The sequence below is a fragment of the Chinchilla lanigera genome, unplaced genomic scaffold, assembly GCF_000276665.1.
Source record: "Chinchilla lanigera isolate Chin_1 unplaced genomic scaffold, ChiLan1.0 scaffold00006, whole genome shotgun sequence".
Lineage (NCBI taxonomy): Eukaryota > Metazoa > Chordata > Mammalia > Rodentia > Chinchillidae > Chinchilla > Chinchilla lanigera.
Window position 1 is genome coordinate 5,995,501 of NW_004955407.1, and position 17,544 is coordinate 6,013,044.

Below are 17,544 nucleotides of genomic sequence, written 5' to 3' on the forward strand. Positions count from 1 at the left end.
ATTTTTATATTTAGTCTCATACATTTCTCATTCTCAACTTAAACATTAAAATTCTTAAAAGTGTGTATTATGCATTTTCCTGTTTCATGTTGTTTAGCAGATTTAATGATGTTATCAAAACTTAAAAGATCTCATTGTAGCCTTATTCCTTTAGAGACACTTTTTCAAAGTTCTTGATTCCACTCTAAAAGTTTGAATTACTGAAGTTGTCAAGTAAAGTTTTAGATTTCTCCCTCCTTTAAATGTATACCACAGAACCAGCTTCCTTCTCGAGCACAGATAGGTTTGGTTGAGAAAGGAAGACAGTTCAGATAGATAAAGCAATACTCCTGGGAAAAGACTATTAACATGTATAAAGGGATTTCCTTGCAGTATAAATACTAGCACGCGCCCGCCTGGTGCCTCAGAGCTCCCTGATGTATATATGCAGGTAGAACTGAATTAGCCCTGCAACAAGTAATACAATAAAACTGATTTGGGAGCAGCAGTTCTTATTTTTCTACTCGTGTGTGGGAATGAGTTGCCAATCTTTTACTTCGGCTGATACCTTTATACCTCTGAATTCTGACACTTCTGCAACTCTTCCTCTGATAATGCATCACAGCGCCGCGGAGTGTCTACCGGTCTCCAACCACACCACCAACGTGATGACCACAGGTACGACCCCTGTGACCCTTCCATGCGCTGGGCCGAAGGAGTTCAGAAGGGACGCTTTGAATCTCTTAGTCAATAATCCCTATGTTTGGTTCATTTTTCCCCTTCAATTTAATTGGTTTTAAATTAAATGTTAATAATATTAAAGAAGCCAAAATGCCTAAAAATTTAAAAAAAATATTAATAAGGGAAATCATGTAGATGGTTATTGGTCTTACCATAATAAAAACTCTTTTCTATGTAACAAAACATTAAACTTAATGGAAATATTTATGGGTAAGTAATAAATTCAAATAAATATTCTAAAATAGTTTGAAGTTTAATAGGTTGACTTCTTTATATTAAAGATTTATTTGATTTTTTATTACAGTTCCTAGTGTCTAAAAATAGAATATATAAAACTTATAATAAATACACCAAAGTAATGCTCAATACCAATCAAAATGAATTTTAAAGAACATAATCATTAAGTTTCAATAAACATTTTAGCATAATGTTAAATTTAGAGGCAAAACTAATGAACTCAGGATTGCATTCTGAAGAGACTAATCTGTAAAAACAAGATTTTATGTTTGCTTCAGTTAACTTTCTTAAATAAAAATTAGATTTCAACATTCAGAATTATTGTCTGAACACAATGAAACAAATGCATATTTTATAATACATTCATTCTTTATACAGTAACAAATTATTCCGGTTGATTTATAAATGGATAAAGCCTTTCAGAAAAATTCTTCCATTAAATAGCAGCATATTATTCACTTTCTATTTGTTTTAAATGCAATACTTAGAAAGGGCATAAAATTTTATACAATCAGAAATCAAAGTTTGGGTTTATACCTTCATATTCTGGTTGAATATATTTAACATCTATTTTACATTAAAATTAGACATTTTCAAACATTGAAGATTCTAAACATTAGCTATTTGGGCTTTTGGAAAACCATTCAGTGTAGAGATTCTTTTTTCATCTACTAAAGAATCCTATGATTATATTAAGCAAGTATATTTGAAGTATCTCAACATAGTTTTCAAACATACTAACAATGCGTTTCAATAAAATATACAGTATAAGTGAATCTTAAGAACTATTGCATAGCTAATGACATATTTGCATTATATATCTATATATTTGGGATAGAGTGATACATTGTTTCTTTAATCTGCTGTGTATAAAGAAAACCAGTAATGAAGTAAAATTTAGAATTGAGGTAAAGGTCTAACAAAGAAGTATATTTTACAACTCAAAATACTTCTTTCACAATAAATAACAATGTATTTACTAACTAGTCTATTATTTACCCAACTTTGTAAAATCAGAAAAACAAAAATTATTTAAATCTTGGGAGCAAAAAAGAAATCAACAGCAAAAATAACCTTCAAGTATTTTAAACTGACCTGTACTTCCCTACAAAATTATAATTATATACACCTAATTGTCAAAGAAATAAGGGAAATGCTGTTTTAATTAGAACACTTGGGTATTAAATGTTTCAACATTCATTTGTTTAATTTTTAAATGAACAGTAGTATTTTTGTATGTAATTGTTATATCACAAAATCAATTCTTTCAGTGTCTGTTAGAAAGTGAAAACTTATGCAGATTTTTAAAAATTAAATATTATTCTATACTGAGGCAAAACACATTTTTCTTAATGAATACATTTCATGTCTTAAACATTACATTATATCTCACAATTGTAAAAGGATCCTAATTCTATACTATACAATATCTAATACAAGAAGATAGATTTACATTATCCCTATGACAACCTACCACTGTATTCAGAATATAAAGGAAAGGGATAAAATAAAATACAAGACTAGCAGCTTTCCTGTCAACAGCTCCTGCTCTGAATCACTTGATTTCTTCTCAAAACTTGATAAAGTTTAGTAATTCAAATTTTCTTTCAAATTACACAGTGATGCCGTGAAGCACATAAAGTATCAATGAGATTATTTGTATACACAGCTCTACATATTCTTATTCATTGATGAATTTATTGTTTGAACTTTACTATCAGAATCATTGCCATATGCATTCAGAACACATACAACCTCATGGAATCAGCCTCAGCATAAACACCGAACAGTGTCCCTAGGTTTTCATAACACCCTGAAGGGAATGAGATTGTTATGATTGTACCCATATTAGAACAGTTCCCAAAACTGTTAGAGGTTTGTTAGGATCATAAGCATAAATAGAGAATTTGAGTCACTTTCAGTATTCTTCCAGAGAAAAACCTCTTTATGATACTATGCAATGTAAGAATATTAAGAGGTTATTCTCTAGTCAGATTTTTATGATGTCTATAATGGTTGGAACCTACAAGGATTTAGCAGTTATCAAATAGCCACAATCCAAACTGGCCAGCCAGACCTTCATGGGGCACTTGTAGCCGTCACACAGACGATGGGATAACTAATGAAGGGCAGAGTCCTCTTTGAGACAAAGTTGGACCCCTCGTTTATGTACTCACTAAAACTTTTCCCAATTAAAAAAAAAAATGATTGGCATTAAACTTTAAGGCTCACATAAATGTATGTCTTTGAAATGAACTCAGTGTGTCTTGAATCCTCAGACATTTTCTTACCAGTCCCATGTATTTTGTCTTTGATCCGAACTCCTAAATATTTGCACGTATATTTCCCGGTGACCACGTTGGGAAACCCAGCAACGGGACTACATTATTCTGTGCCTTCTTGCCACTATGGAAGCCAGCCATCAACCTATGGAGTGATGGCAGGTAAGAAAACTTAACTTTCTGTATGGTGTTGAATTTGGGGACACTTTGATGGATTTTCTGGAGCAGAGTATGATGTCAAACTGTAATGTCTTAACCCTGGAAATTACTGGTCAAAACCATCACTCACTGCGATGTTTCCTCATCTGTAAGGCTGCCGGAGAACAAAAGGATTAACCTGATTTTCTTATTTTATACATTTCACAACTGTGGTACTACTGAAAACCTCCTGTTGGTTCTGTGTGATTTTTTGTTTGAATTCAGTACTGTCAAACTGCTGGTTCCCACTTGATGTTATTGTGGGCTTGCTTTCAGTAATAGTGTGGTAGCAACCAACTTCATGTAGCTATGTAAATTTAAATGTAAATTAGCTAAAGTAAAGGTTAAAATGTAGTTCTGCACTTGCACTCACGTAAAGTGCTCAGCAACCTCCCGTGGCCGGTGGCTATCATGTTAAACACGACATATGTATGGAACGTATCACCTTCATTACAGTATTTCTTTTGAATATTTTGTCTATAAAAATAAATAAGATACTGACTGAGGCTGAGAGATTTGCAGGGGCTTTAGTGATAGCTATTTTAAGCTTTAGCAGCCCTTTCTGAGTTGCTTCTGAGTCTTAACTAAGATTGAAATAAACGAAATTACATATTTTTTTCTTCAGGGTAAGTCAAGTATCACTAATTCCAGTATAGCTATCGAATTGCCAATACTTAAATGAATACATCAATATTATATTTTTTTTAAAATTGGGCAAATCAGGGCCATGAGATATAGTCATGACAAAATTATTACTTAATTTCAAGGAGTGGCCAGATATAAGATTTTAATGGCTTAATAAATTGTACAACTTCTGCAGATTTCTTCTTCAGCTTTGCTTTAAAGAAATTCTTTGATTTCTTTATTATTACATCAGAAAAGGAATTCTTATCAGTGGGATTAAACTAAGATTTAGAGTATGTGTGTGTGTCTGTGTATGTGTGTGATATTGTCACAGAAATTTTGTATAAAGGAATCACATGTTAGGGAAATCTTTTCTAACTTGTACCTTCCAGATAAACAATGAAACAAACAGAAATATAGATTTAGGCCTACAATTTTGAAATGAAAACAGTTTAACTCACTAATCTTTAATTTCTCAAATTTTCTCAGCTTAAAGACTCAATAAACATTGAAACTTTAAAATATTTTGATAATTTTAGTTTCTCTTACATTTTGTCAAGAAGCTACTCTGAATAAACCAATATCATCTTTTTTTAGCAAAAGGAAGACTCTTTATCACCGACTGTAAGGTTTGGCTTCTCCTTTAATAATTAACAAATAAGGAAGACAAATTTATTCTTCTTTGCAAACTGATCACTTACGACTCATTAATTAATCAGTGTTCATAGTTAATGAGAACAGCCTTTCTCAGTGATGAACTACTTTCATTAGAAAAAGTAAAATATATGCACACAGCTACTGGAGGTGCAACGGGAAGGCTTTCTTTATCCTTTATAATATTTTGATTATGTACATAGGAAATGGCAAGCATGTGGCCCTACGCTGCCCTCTTCTGCAGGGGAGGTATTCATAGGATTCCCAGGAACCGAGGTATAGCTTTAGTTTCTCTTTTAATTCGCAGAGCCAGTCCCTACCACCTGATCGCAGAAATTGTAAAGATAAAACCGATCACAGACCAGTGGCCAGTAATTTTTACCCTAATACCTTCAGATGGCTTCTACTGCTCCTGCCCTGCCTATTAAGACAAGGGGAGTTTACAGCTGGACTCAGCATTCTGCCATCCACCCATTCCCAAGGTGGGAGCCCAGATTCACACTGAGATTCAATGGGCAGCGCAGGTCCTGCTGACACATCCCTCGAGAAGGCACTTAGAAAACACCCTTTCTTTGACATCTTCCACTGCACTTAAAAGGAAAGGCTCCTGGAAAGACTTTTAACAGGATTCAAAGTCTGGCTTAGTGACATTAAGAGCAAAATTTTTATAGCTAGGTTTGGAGATATCATTGTAGACCTAACATTAAATACGTTTTATCACTGAAAGAAAACCCATGGCAAACATAGAGATTGTATTTGAATATTTTGAGTGAGGTATCATTAATATGTGATATGCATTATAATACATCAGAATATCCATACTTTGACGTATATATCAGCATTAGCATTTGCTTCATGGCATATTAAATCTTAGAGAACCTGAATTTGCCTGCCTTCATCCCCAGAGAAGCCACACAGATTGAGTTATAAAATACAGAACTCAGAATACAAGCAAGAAGTATAAAATACACAGTAGAAAACGGGTCATGTCATTTGAATATTCTGAGAAGTCTCAAGGCAATAATCAAATCAGCCACATGCACGCAGTCCACACAAGCACCTTATCAACCACAGAACGGGATCAGCGTCAGGTCCTGTGTACTAAAGCAAAGCTACAAAAGGAACCACATTTCCGAGTAGGTGAAATTACTATTTTATTTTATTTTTTTTCAAGTATACATACAAATCATTTGATTTGAAATTACTATTTTTATATGGTGAGTTTATTGCTCATACTCTGATGCTTTAGTCAGAGCATTTTATTAGGTCATTCCACAAGGAGTTATAGCTAATGTTTTGTCAGGTTGGTATGGAAGATTTTAAACCATCAAGTCCACTTCCCTTCAGAGTCCAGACCTAAGCAAATAAGGAATAATTGGAAGGTAGCAAGGAATTAGCCATACCATTAAGTAATTGCTAACCTTGTTCTAGCTACTTAGCACTCTGAACATTTATCTTTTTAGTGGAAAGTGAATAATCAAAGGTTATTGTAATTTGAAAATAGCTGGCTTTCCACCAGAGCCAGTGCAAAAGGCAGAAGCAAGCACTTTGGAAGCTGATACGGAGAAATAGTGTTCCTTTGAGCATGTCTTTTTTCCTCTCCCCTCCCCTGTCATTTTTCCCTTTATTGTTTTTGTCCTATCTTTTCTTTCTTTCGTACTCTGCTTTCCTTCCTCCCTCATTGTCTTCTTTTCCTTCTTGCATTCCCCCTCCCTCTTTCTGAGTTTGACTTGGCCCAAATTGTGCTGGACATATTAAATAAGACGGGAAGAGTCATTGTGAACATCTTTTGCCTCTGAGTCATGTGAAGTCTTTAAGTAGCAGTAATATGCTAGATTTTCTCTTCTAGAGAAGTTGATAACCTTTCTGTGGAAAGAATCGCACCGTAAAAATCTTAAGCTTTCGGGTCTCTGCTGCAGCTACTTCCACTGTGTCTTTGCAGCAAGAGAGTTGTCACAGGGGTGGCTGTGTTCCAATTAGATGATAGATTACAGAAACAGGCAGCAGACCCCTGCTACACATTCATGAGATTTACCTACCCCAAGATGTGCACAGATCACTATTTCAATATTAATAATTTGGCCTGACACAATAGGACAGGCCTGTAATTCTAGCACTCTGGGAGGCTGAGGCAGGAGAACTGTAACTTAGCCTGGGTGACTTAGCAAGACCCTGTCAGGAGGAGAAAGAAAGAAAAGAAAGAAAAGAAAGAAAGAAAGAAAGAAAGAAAGAAAGAAAGAAAGAAAGAAAGAAAGAAAGAAAGAAGAAAGGAAGGGAGAGAGAAAGAAGAAAGGAAGAAAGAAAGAAAGAAAGAAAGAAAGAAAGAAAGAAAAAGAAAGAAAGAAAGAAAGAAAGAAAAAGAAAGAAAGAAAGAAAGAAAGAAAGAAAGAAGAAAGGAAGGGAGAGAGAAAGAAGAAAGGAAGGGAGAGAGAGAAAGAGAGCAAGAAAAAGCATGAGAAAGAAACAGAAAAAAAGAGAGAGAAAGGAAGAGGAGAAAGAAGAAAGAAAAAGAAAGGAAAATAAATTAAGAGATGGAGATATGGCTCTGTGGAAAGGCCCTGGGCATAATCCTTAGTAGTACAAAAATAAACAAAGACCAGTTATAATTTGTTCTAATTTGTCATATGTGGGAAAAAGGAGGAAATAAATGGAAGAATTCAAATTCATATTCCTGCATGTCTCCAGAAAGGCAGTGTAACTGCTGTGTCCCTCTGCCCCCAACCCCTCCAATTTGTTCTTCTTGGGCCCCAAGCCCATAACCCGAGATGCTATGAGCTACCACATGCTGGGGAAGGGCAGATTGCCCTACGCCACGGTGCAAAGTCAGCACCTTGGTCACAAAGCTGTCCTCTGTCCTGCACTAGCCACTTTGAAAGACTTACTCTGTTCTGTCACCTCTGCTGTGCAGAGACACACAGAGAGATTGAGAAAGGCTGTGGTGGGCCCATCTGCAATGGGAAAATATATTGGAGACCGTAGAGGGCATGCAAATGCTTCTAAGCTAGTAATTAAATGTGTCTTTGTCTAGGACCAAGGAAATATTTGTCTATCAACATTTTGGACAAGGTGTGAGATCCCTACTCTGTGTGATCTGCCATAGTTTTCCTTATTCAGTAATCCATGCTTTAAAAAGGTTTGAACAGTATCTTCTCATATATTGCACCAGTCACTTCCAAGACTCCCCTAAATCCAGAACCATACAATGGAATCAGTGTTTTGTTTGGCTTTGCTTACAATTGCTATGGTGAATTTCTGTGTAAGTTTAGTTCTAGGAGAACTGGGATTCTGCACATAATCCTGGATGCTTTCACATAACAAAAAAGTGAAACTGTATTGCGGATCAAGTTCTCATTTCTCTGAATGTCAAATCTTGGAAGATGGTATTTCTTGGGCACTTTTAATAGATTCTTTCCTAACTTACTTTTTAAATGTCTAAAGCACCTTTACATTTTCATGGAGGACACGTTGCTAACATTCTTGTGGGGTTTCTCTTTTTCTTTTATTTTAAGGATAAAAGAACAGAAACACATTAACAAACAAACAGACATAAACAAAGCATCACCCAACAATAGGAACAATACAGAATTTCAGACAAGGTGATAGGAAATTAACGATTGCTATTGTATTACATATTGATATCTTCAAATTGGTTACTCAGTTAAACAAATTAGGTATGTAAGATTGATCAAACAATTAAACATTAACTGTTCCTTTCAATAAAACAATAGAAGTCAGTAGTACAACATTCTTGAATAATTACATTATTGTTTGAAAGTGTTTAACATATGTTTAAATACAGAAAAACCTTTACAGAAAAGTCATTTCATTTACCTAACTACACTCAAAATAAGCTATGTGAGTCCTTTGATGTTGGTTATTCTAATGCCTGGTGGACTTCAGTTCTAGGTACTGCTGCATTAAGTCATCATAGAACTGGAGCACAGTTATTTAAATTCTATGCAAATTTCTAGTTGTAAATTGTGAAGCAAATACAATAGTACATACTTTCCTAACTCATTTCATTATATGAGGATAAGGTACATGGCATCTGAAATGAACATGAAGAGTCTCATAGCCGACTTGTAGTAGCAGTACATGATTATGACCAGCAAGACAAAAATAACGATCAATGATCAATGTTGCTAACAGATTCAGACCTTATAGTCTACAATGTGAAAGATATACAACAGTTTAACTGGATAATTTGGTTTGGTAAAAGTAGCATTTTGCAGGACAAAACTAGTTTATATGAAATCTTCACACTTGTATAACAGCTATGTTGGTTTAATCTCTTACTCCTGTGTTTCCTTTTTTTTTAGAAAAATAATGTATTCTACTAACTGGGGGTACACTATCTAATCACATATTCTCCTATAAATAATGTAAGCCAATCATTTGCTGACTTACACTATTTTTGCTCATTACAAATTGATATATTAATGAAAGATTTGTATGGTACATTATTATTCATGTCTTTGATTCGTGAATGTATTTATGGATTTATTCATATTTTTACAGGAAACGTGAACTCGATGTATTTTTCAGTAAGTTTCAAAGAATACTTCCATATATTCTATAATAATTGGTTCTTAAGTATTTATTTATACTCATAAGATGATTACTAAATATTTATATATCAAAATGCTTCATTATTCACACCACTCAATATAAATTAAAAGGAAATCTTTGTCAGTGAAATTTATATCCATGAAGAAAATTAAAAGAAATATGTTGCAGTTTGATTTATGTCTTACCCTCTCACCTGTACTTCTAAACTAACATAGATACTTATTGCCTAATGAAGAATGACACCTGACAACACTTTTTTAAAAAATTAGAGTATTTTACTTTTGGGGGATTTATCGTTTAAGCCACTTAAATCAATGCTTCATCACTTATTGGTGATTGCCTATCATACATAGAATTGTAACTTCCCTTGCCATTTATTTTTGCTTTTCCATAAATAATAATATAAAATTCTATAGTACTGTATATTCTCAAGAAATCTTTTTGTGAGCATTATAATAGAACTTTTAAAGTTAATTTTGTTATTATATTCATTCAAAACTATTTCACCATACTAGTATATTTTAATATATCATGACTTTTTACCTGTCTTTAAATTTCAAAAGATATTATTTCCCAACTGAAATTTAGCATTTACTGATGAATCAGTGGGACTTTTTAATTTTGCAAGACCAATTTTCTAATCACTACTCCTATAATCCTAGCAGTCGGGAGGATAAGGTAGGGTGATTGCTGTGAGTTCAAGGCCAACCCAAACTGCATAGCAAAACCCTGTCTCAAAAACAAAACAAAAAAAATTTTTCCCAGTCACAAGAATGCTAACCAGCACAGCTCCTAGTGGAAACCAGTGCCTTTGCTTTTGCAAATACTAATGATCACTTATTCAATGAATCAAGGAACCAGAGATCCACCCATATATTCTGGTTAGAGCTGAACCTCAGACTCCTAACAGGTGTCTTTTGAAAGAGAAAGTGGTGGCAATCTTAATCCTTTTGAGAGAATTTTAAAATATTTTAATTTTTTGCAGATTGTTGCTCCTTTCCTTTGACATTATCTTTGCGCTGGTCTGAAGAAGGTGGAAGATAAATAATCCCACTTCTACTAAATTACGGACTCCTCTTTTGGAAGATTCACTCTTTTTTTTTTTTTTTCTGGTACCGGGAATCGAACTCACGACCTCGCACTTGCCAGGCAGGCACTGTGCTGCTGAGCTAAATCCCCAGCCCTGTAAGATTAACTTTTAAGGATTGAGATTGGCTATGGGAGAGTATAGGCTCTACCAGGCAAAACCCTCGCTTCCATAGAAATGCGGGACAATTACAAATGGTGTTTCCTTTTCTCTTTACCACAGGCGGGTTAACCCCGTGTCTTTACAAGTTTCCGGACCACAGCCTGAGTCATGGATTTCCTCCGCTACACCAGCCCCTGCTGGCGGAAGACCCCACAACCTCGGAATTCAAGCAGGAACTCAGGAGGAAAAGTAAATTGGTTGAAGAGCCAATAGATATGGATTCTCCAGAAATCCGAGAACTTGAAAAGTTTGCCAATGAATTTAAAATGAGAAGAATCAAGTTAGGTACGCATTTATTAGGAGCAATACAGCAAACAACTTAGTTTGCAAAATCCTTCCTATATTATCGTGAAGTTTTTTACACTTTGTTTAAAAATCTAAGTTCTCATTCTGTATATGTTGTGGATTTAGTCGTTATGAAAATCTACAGAAACTTATCTCCTTATAAATTTTTAATAGCCTAAAGACATGGTTTTTTTTGTTTGTTTGTTTTTCTTCCGTACCAGGAATCGAACTCACGACCTTGGGCTTGCCAGGCAGGTGCTGTGCTGCTGAACTAAATCCCCAGCCCCAACACATGGATTTTAAAATTAATAGCACTTGAAAATTTTACCTACCTCAAGATTAATTCTTGCCTGTCCCTCTTATCTATATTTTAACTTCTGAATATATAATGCATTAATGTGATACAAAAATACGAAAGGGTGTGTCATGTATCCCTTCTGTTTGTACTTCCTGTTTACTAACATTAGTTTGTTCTTTCCAAAGCTGTCTTATACATATGCAAACAAATACATATATTCTTTTACACAGATATATTTGGGAAAACTTTCACTTTTCCTTGTTTTTAACATTTATTTATGTAGCGGAACCCAAGTCCTAAGCATCCTTGGCAAATGCTCTTCCGCCGAGCCCACCTCAACCTGTTTTTCTTTTCTTGTAGAGTTGTGCAAACTTTATGTAATGAACACATTGTAATTTAACCAGTGCTCTACTGATAGAAATTTCAGTGGTTTCTAATCTTCTGTTATTAAAAATACCATAATGAACATTGTCAGTCATTTTGCCCCTATATAAACATATATACAGGAAAAATATTAGAAGCAGAATTGTTGATCAAAGACTATGGATGTTTAAAAAAAAAGACTATGGATGTTTATAATTTTGATAGATGTTGCTTAACTGCCTTCTATAGAATTTATATCAATTTTCACTTCCAAGAACATCTCTTTCACTACCTTCAAAACATAGGGAATAAGTTTTGGGGGGTTGTTTTTGCTTACTCATTTATTTTCTTTTTTCTTTAATGATATATCTCTAACACTAAGATCAGATGAGATCGGGCCCATTCAGGGTAGCACAGCTGTAGACTCCAACACAAAAAACAGTACTTGAAATATGAAATAAATAGAAGTTGAAAGAAAAAGCACTATAAATCTTTTGGGTCTTTGAAATCAAATAAGTGAAAGTGGCACCTTATTGAAATTTCATTTAAAATTTTTCCAAGTATGAGAAAGAAGTATACTTCCTTGGGTTTAACAGTATTTGTATTTCGGGGGCTGGGGATTTAGCTCAGCGGCAAAGCGCCTGCCTGGCAAGCGCAAGGTCGTGAGTTCGGTTCCCGGTACCGGAGAAAAAACAAACAAACAAAAAAAAAAAAAAAAAAAAAAACACAAAAAAACAGTATTTGTATTTCCTCTTCTGTGAACTCTCAATTCAGAGCCATTGCTTATTTTCTGTTGGAAAATGTTTTAATATAAAAATCACTATAACAATTAACTTTGGATAAAATTCACATAGTGTATTTTTTGAAAAATTATAATTCAAACCTTTCCACTTGTAATGAACATTTTATATTCATATTTACTGATGGGTATCACATGTAATAATTTTATAACTATAGTACATAGCCTTAGGCTCTGAAATAATACGTAACTGCTATATGCAATAAACAGAGCAGTAGGCAGAATACTCATTTCAGTTTTCTATTTATATTACTGTGTTTCAAATGATATGCTGATGGCTTATTTAAGCTTATACTCTAGAAATGTTTATGACAATGAATAAAGCTCTTTTGCCTGGGGGTAGAAGCATCACCAAATAATGTAACAAATGTGCTCAGAGGTATGGATAAATTTGTGATCACAGCCTCATAACATGCTTTCAGAGAAACTTGTAGGTCTATTTGTACCTCTCAACAAGTTAGAATTTTCACTTATCTTTTAAATAGGAAATGGTATATCACCATATATTTTATGTATTACCATTGACATATTAAAAATGATAGAGCATATATCATCAGATATTTAATAATGACAAAAATAGGAATTTTAAGCATCTTATAAAGTATTTATGACATATCTATGCAACGACTAAATATTATGATCTGAGTTCTTTTGACTTCTAAAAAAATGCAATTTATTAACTTCAAAAAAATATTTTTTGATGCCCAGGATTATCCTACGCTAAACATTACTAAACAATTTTAAATTGCTCAAAACATATAATTTTAAAAGTATTTAACAGTTGAGAACAATACACAGATTTGAGTGACGGTGGATCAAAACGATGCTCCTTAAAAGCTAGAACTAGCGATCTCTGTTGTCTCTTCACAGGATACACCCAGACAAATGTTGGTGAAGCCCTGGCAGCAGTTCACGGCTCTGAGTTCAGTCAAACAACGATCTGCCGATTTGAAAACCTGCAGCTCAGCTTTAAAAACGCATGCAAGCTGAAAGCAATACTGTCCAAGTGGCTTGAGGAAGCCGAGCAAGTAGGAGGTACTGAACTGCCTCTGAAGGTTATGCCACAGTTTAACCTAAACATAATGACTGCATTTGGCAGGACTGAGGATAAAGAGGTTTGAGGGTTTTTATATCCATTTTCTCCTTGTGATGAAAAATAAACATTTTCTTACATTATACTAAAAACAAAAAAAGGGCAATGAAATGCACATGTAGAAACACGTTTGACAGAAAATAAACTATATAAAGAAAACTTCTAAATTAACTCAGTAAGTAGTGCAAAACTATTTTAACATACCTAGATTTTTTTGCCTCTTGCTATACTGGAGTAACAGCATGAACCAGTTTCACAAACTAGTATTAGTTTACAGACAGCATTTGTACACACCAATCTTACAAGCAACTGGTAGATGAGCGATTCAGTACAATAAAATTACATGCTCATTCGAATACTAAGGCTGGATAACAGCCTGGTTTGAGAGCATTTAAAGCAAATGTTCTAACAAAAGGTGAGAATATGATTTGCAGAAAGATGTTGCAAAATTAATATTTGTGCCTTAACATGTTTCCACGGAGTGTAACATACAATGAACTAGACTGCAAAAATTTAAGAGAAAACTACACGGTAATTTTATTTGCATTGTTTATACAGAAAACTTGATACCCCAAAATTATCCCTTTTGCACATTCCAGCTTTGTACAATGAAAAAGTGGGAGCAAACGAAAGGAAAAGGAAACGCAGAACAACTATAAGGTATTCTTTTCAGATACTAAAGTAGAGACAAAAGAGGAAGATATTTGCAAATGCAATCAGCATTTGGGTATAATACAGGTGCAATGTGACAATGTAAAGGGAATAAAGTCAACTGAAGAAACAAGATAAGCTAAAAATATAATTTAAAAAATTAAAGTGAGAAATGGAGTAGTGATTTTAAATGTTAGATAGAAATATGTTGCTTGATTCAAAAACATTTTTGCTTCAGAAGTGTAAAGGAAAAATGAAAATCAAATAATCACTGCTAAGACAGCAGTCAACTCTGCTGTCCTTTTCACTGTACGTTATCGCTCGCAAGATGGTGTCCATTTTACTAAAAATGACAAACCTCATCAGTATTTTTGTCTCTTAAAGTCAAACATGACCTCTTGCATTTCGACCCAGAAAGGTTGTTCATTTATCTTTTGTTTTTATGAGGTACACTTAGGAAATGCCACAACCCAGGTTTTAATTAGTTGGTCAATTGTCCACTAGACATTTCATATACTTTCAAAAACTGGGGTGATATTTACACCTACATGTGTTTAATTCCTTTTACAAGAATTTACTGCCCTCTTGTGGCACAAAATTGGATAAACATAAGAAGCATAAGTTCCTCTACTTATTTTTCCTGCACCTTGGTAGTGTTACTGCAAGTAAGACTTTTAGCAAATTGCATATTCATCTTTTGAAAGTATTTTCATAATCCTTATTCTTCACATCAATATTTAGAACACTCAAATTAATTTTGTTCTGCCCAAGCTTTACTAAAATAACATAACCTCACCTCATCCCACCCCTACAGTATTGCAGCAAAAGATGCTCTGGAGAGACACTTTGGAGAACAGAATAAACCTTCCTCTCAGGAGATCATGCGGATGGCTGAAGAACTGAATCTTGAAAAAGAAGTAGTAAGAGTTTGGTTTTGCAACCGAAGGCAGAGAGAAAAACGGGTGAAAACAAGTTTGAATCAAAGTCTGTTTTCTATTTCTAAGGAGCATCTGGAGTGCAGATAAAATTTTCTATCGCATAGTAGCCATTTTCCCCACTGTTTTTCCTACCTTTTTCTTCTCCAACAAAAGCGAAGAAGTTCCTTGGCTGGATTTAAAAAAAAATTTATACAATAACTTCTAGTATAACTGTTTTTATTTTAAAAATCCAAGTTTAAATTATATTATTTTAAAAGTAATTATTCTCAGAAGCCAGAGTATATTTTAAGCCAAAGATACTAAATGGAGAAAACCCGTGCACCTCCCCTACCCCACCCCTACCCTCAAACACAAGCATGATATGCACGTGGAGCTTTTAGTTTAAAATTCCTTTTCTACAGCCATTTTTAAAACACTTTAATCAGTAATTTAATGTAATTAAGGAATGTCACAAGGTAGATTCGATTAGAACTCTCATTAATCAATGTTCTGCCTATCATTAACTCTAATAGTTTGCTTGTGTTAAAAGTTTTGAACTTGGAGGTGTCTTAGAATTTTATTATTAGAACTCTAATCATCAGAATTGATACCTTTGAAGTTACTATTCAGGACACAGAGCCCATGGTACTTCAAGAGATCTGCGAAAACCCTTCTGTATAACCTGTTTCTTCTCCAGTATTAGCTTTTTGATGTTTAGCTATAGAAAATATGTAGGCTGGATGTATCAGCCAAGTGCTTGTGAGCATGTACCAGGCCTCGGATTAAATGCCCCGCACTAAAATGAATACATAAATAAATAAAAAATAAATCATGATCCATTATAAATAATAATAAATAATAAATAAATTATTCATGTGCCCGAAACTATTAGTTAATAAGCTGCAACAGAGGAAAACAACTGGATTGTCTGCTGTTAGTTCTCCAAGGTGGAGGAGTTTCCACTCACTGCAGACATGCACAGTTAAAACTATGTTTTAAAACACAGTTTACTTTTAAAATCGCAAAATCTAAAACATTATTTTGGTGATACATCAAAATATAAATATTCTCCAGATATATAGAAGGATATAGATATATATCTATAAATCTATCTATATAGATATACATAGCACTTTTGGTAGAACTGGTTAAAATCTGAATAAAAAAATTGATATACTGAACTTGTCAATTCTAGGAATTGTTTTCAAGGAGAGGTGTAAGAATGAACTTTCAAATTTTCAAGTAGAAACACACTGTAAAACTGGAACAGCATAATTTTGCAAGTTGAATATAAGTCTGGTGGGGATGTTTATCTAATTTATATAACAAAGTGAAAAAACTTCAGCCAAATTTTCCTTTATAATTACGCTCAAATCTCCTTTTTTATAATAATTGAATACCTGGCATAAGACGGGTCACATTCTATGAGGGTCACGTATGTATACGTATGCAAAACTAGCAGTTTTGACTACTAATAATCACAGATGTTACAAATAAAAAGACAGCTTTCCATGGCACGATGATCTGTGCCAAAGCACACATTCAACACCCAAGAAGTGTTACTTTTATTCAAGAGTACATTTTAAATTATCTGCCCATGTGGGTGTTTATGAGTTTTTTCCTCTGCTTCAAACACACACTGAGGAATTCTTTAGTTTGCAGTAAGCAGGGTCAGTATATCCATAGCTATATGCACTCTGAAGCAGGTAAACAGGAGCAAAATATAATGCAATGTAAGTCTAGCTTAGTGATATTGTATTTTAAATATGAATAGTTTAATATTTAATACAACCTGACTATATGTAATACACACACACACACGCATGTGCTTAGATCACCATCAGTATAAATATATATATGCTTAGATCAAAGCATACTTTTATCCAAAGCTCATTTTTCCAAGTTTACACACAATCAGCACTGGGAATCATCTTTTTCCCTAAAATGAATGCTTATGCTGCAATAACAATTACCTACTCTTCTAAATATTCATATGCTACTTATAAATGCAGTGATTTCAATGTAAATCTACTTGTATTAGTGAATCTTCAAAGTATTTTTCTAACTATGTAGACATTCTTCTATATATTGATGGACCTTTTAAAACAACAGAAAAGGATTAATGTAATTTAGAATCCTACACTGCAATTAAGCAAATACCAAATGTCATTTAATGCATATCAACATTTCATACTTTTGAAAATATCCATCAAAGACTGACTTCAGCCGTAGAATATTCCATTTTATGTCCTTGTGAGTTGTTCAGTAGCATGTCTTCAAGAACTCGGTAGACTCATTTTTTTTGAATGAGTAGACTCATTCAAAGAAATAAAAAGATTTCTTTCTCACTTATACTGATCAGGTATGAAACTCTACCTAGTAGAGGCAATGACAAACTCATTTGTATAATTTACCTTCCCATTTCTAATGCTGAAAGGTATCTGTCTAGTCAAAGAAATGTTTTTAATATCAGGGAGTGGGAAAATGCCTGTGTTTTCAAATTTTTGGTGGGTGGTGGGGTATGTATAGGGTACCTGAAATCATACTTGACAATCCTGAGGCTACCTTTAAAGCAAATTCAATCCAACTGATGCTGGCACTAAGT

General features: G+C 33.9%; 1 protein-coding gene across 1 annotated transcript; it reads left to right on the forward strand.

Moving 5' to 3' along the window:
- The first annotated feature begins 515 nt into the window (after nt 1-515).
- Nucleotides 516-15,983, forward strand: Pou1f1 (POU class 1 homeobox 1). Its single transcript, XM_005375536.2, has 6 exons — nt 516-657; nt 3,252-3,401; nt 10,594-10,818; nt 13,149-13,313; nt 13,971-14,031; nt 14,837-15,983. Exons 1-6 carry the CDS (start codon nt 516-518, stop codon nt 15,045-15,047), a joined length of 954 nt encoding a protein of 317 aa, XP_005375593.1. The 3' UTR covers nt 15,048-15,983.
- Nucleotides 15,984-17,544: the final 1,561 nt, after the last annotated feature.

Excerpts from the sequence above, each read along its gene's own strand:
- Pou1f1 (XM_005375536.2), top strand. The coding sequence starts at position 516 with ATGAGTTGCCAATCTTTTACTTCGGCTGATACCTTTATACCTCTGAAT. Across the intron at positions 3,402-10,593 it reads AACCTATGGAGTGATGGCAG|GCGGGTTAACCCCGTGTCTT; the intron begins GTAAGAAAACTT and ends TCTTTACCACAG. Across the intron at positions 13,314-13,970 it reads GGAAGCCGAGCAAGTAGGAG|CTTTGTACAATGAAAAAGTG; the intron begins GTACTGAACTGC and ends TGCACATTCCAG.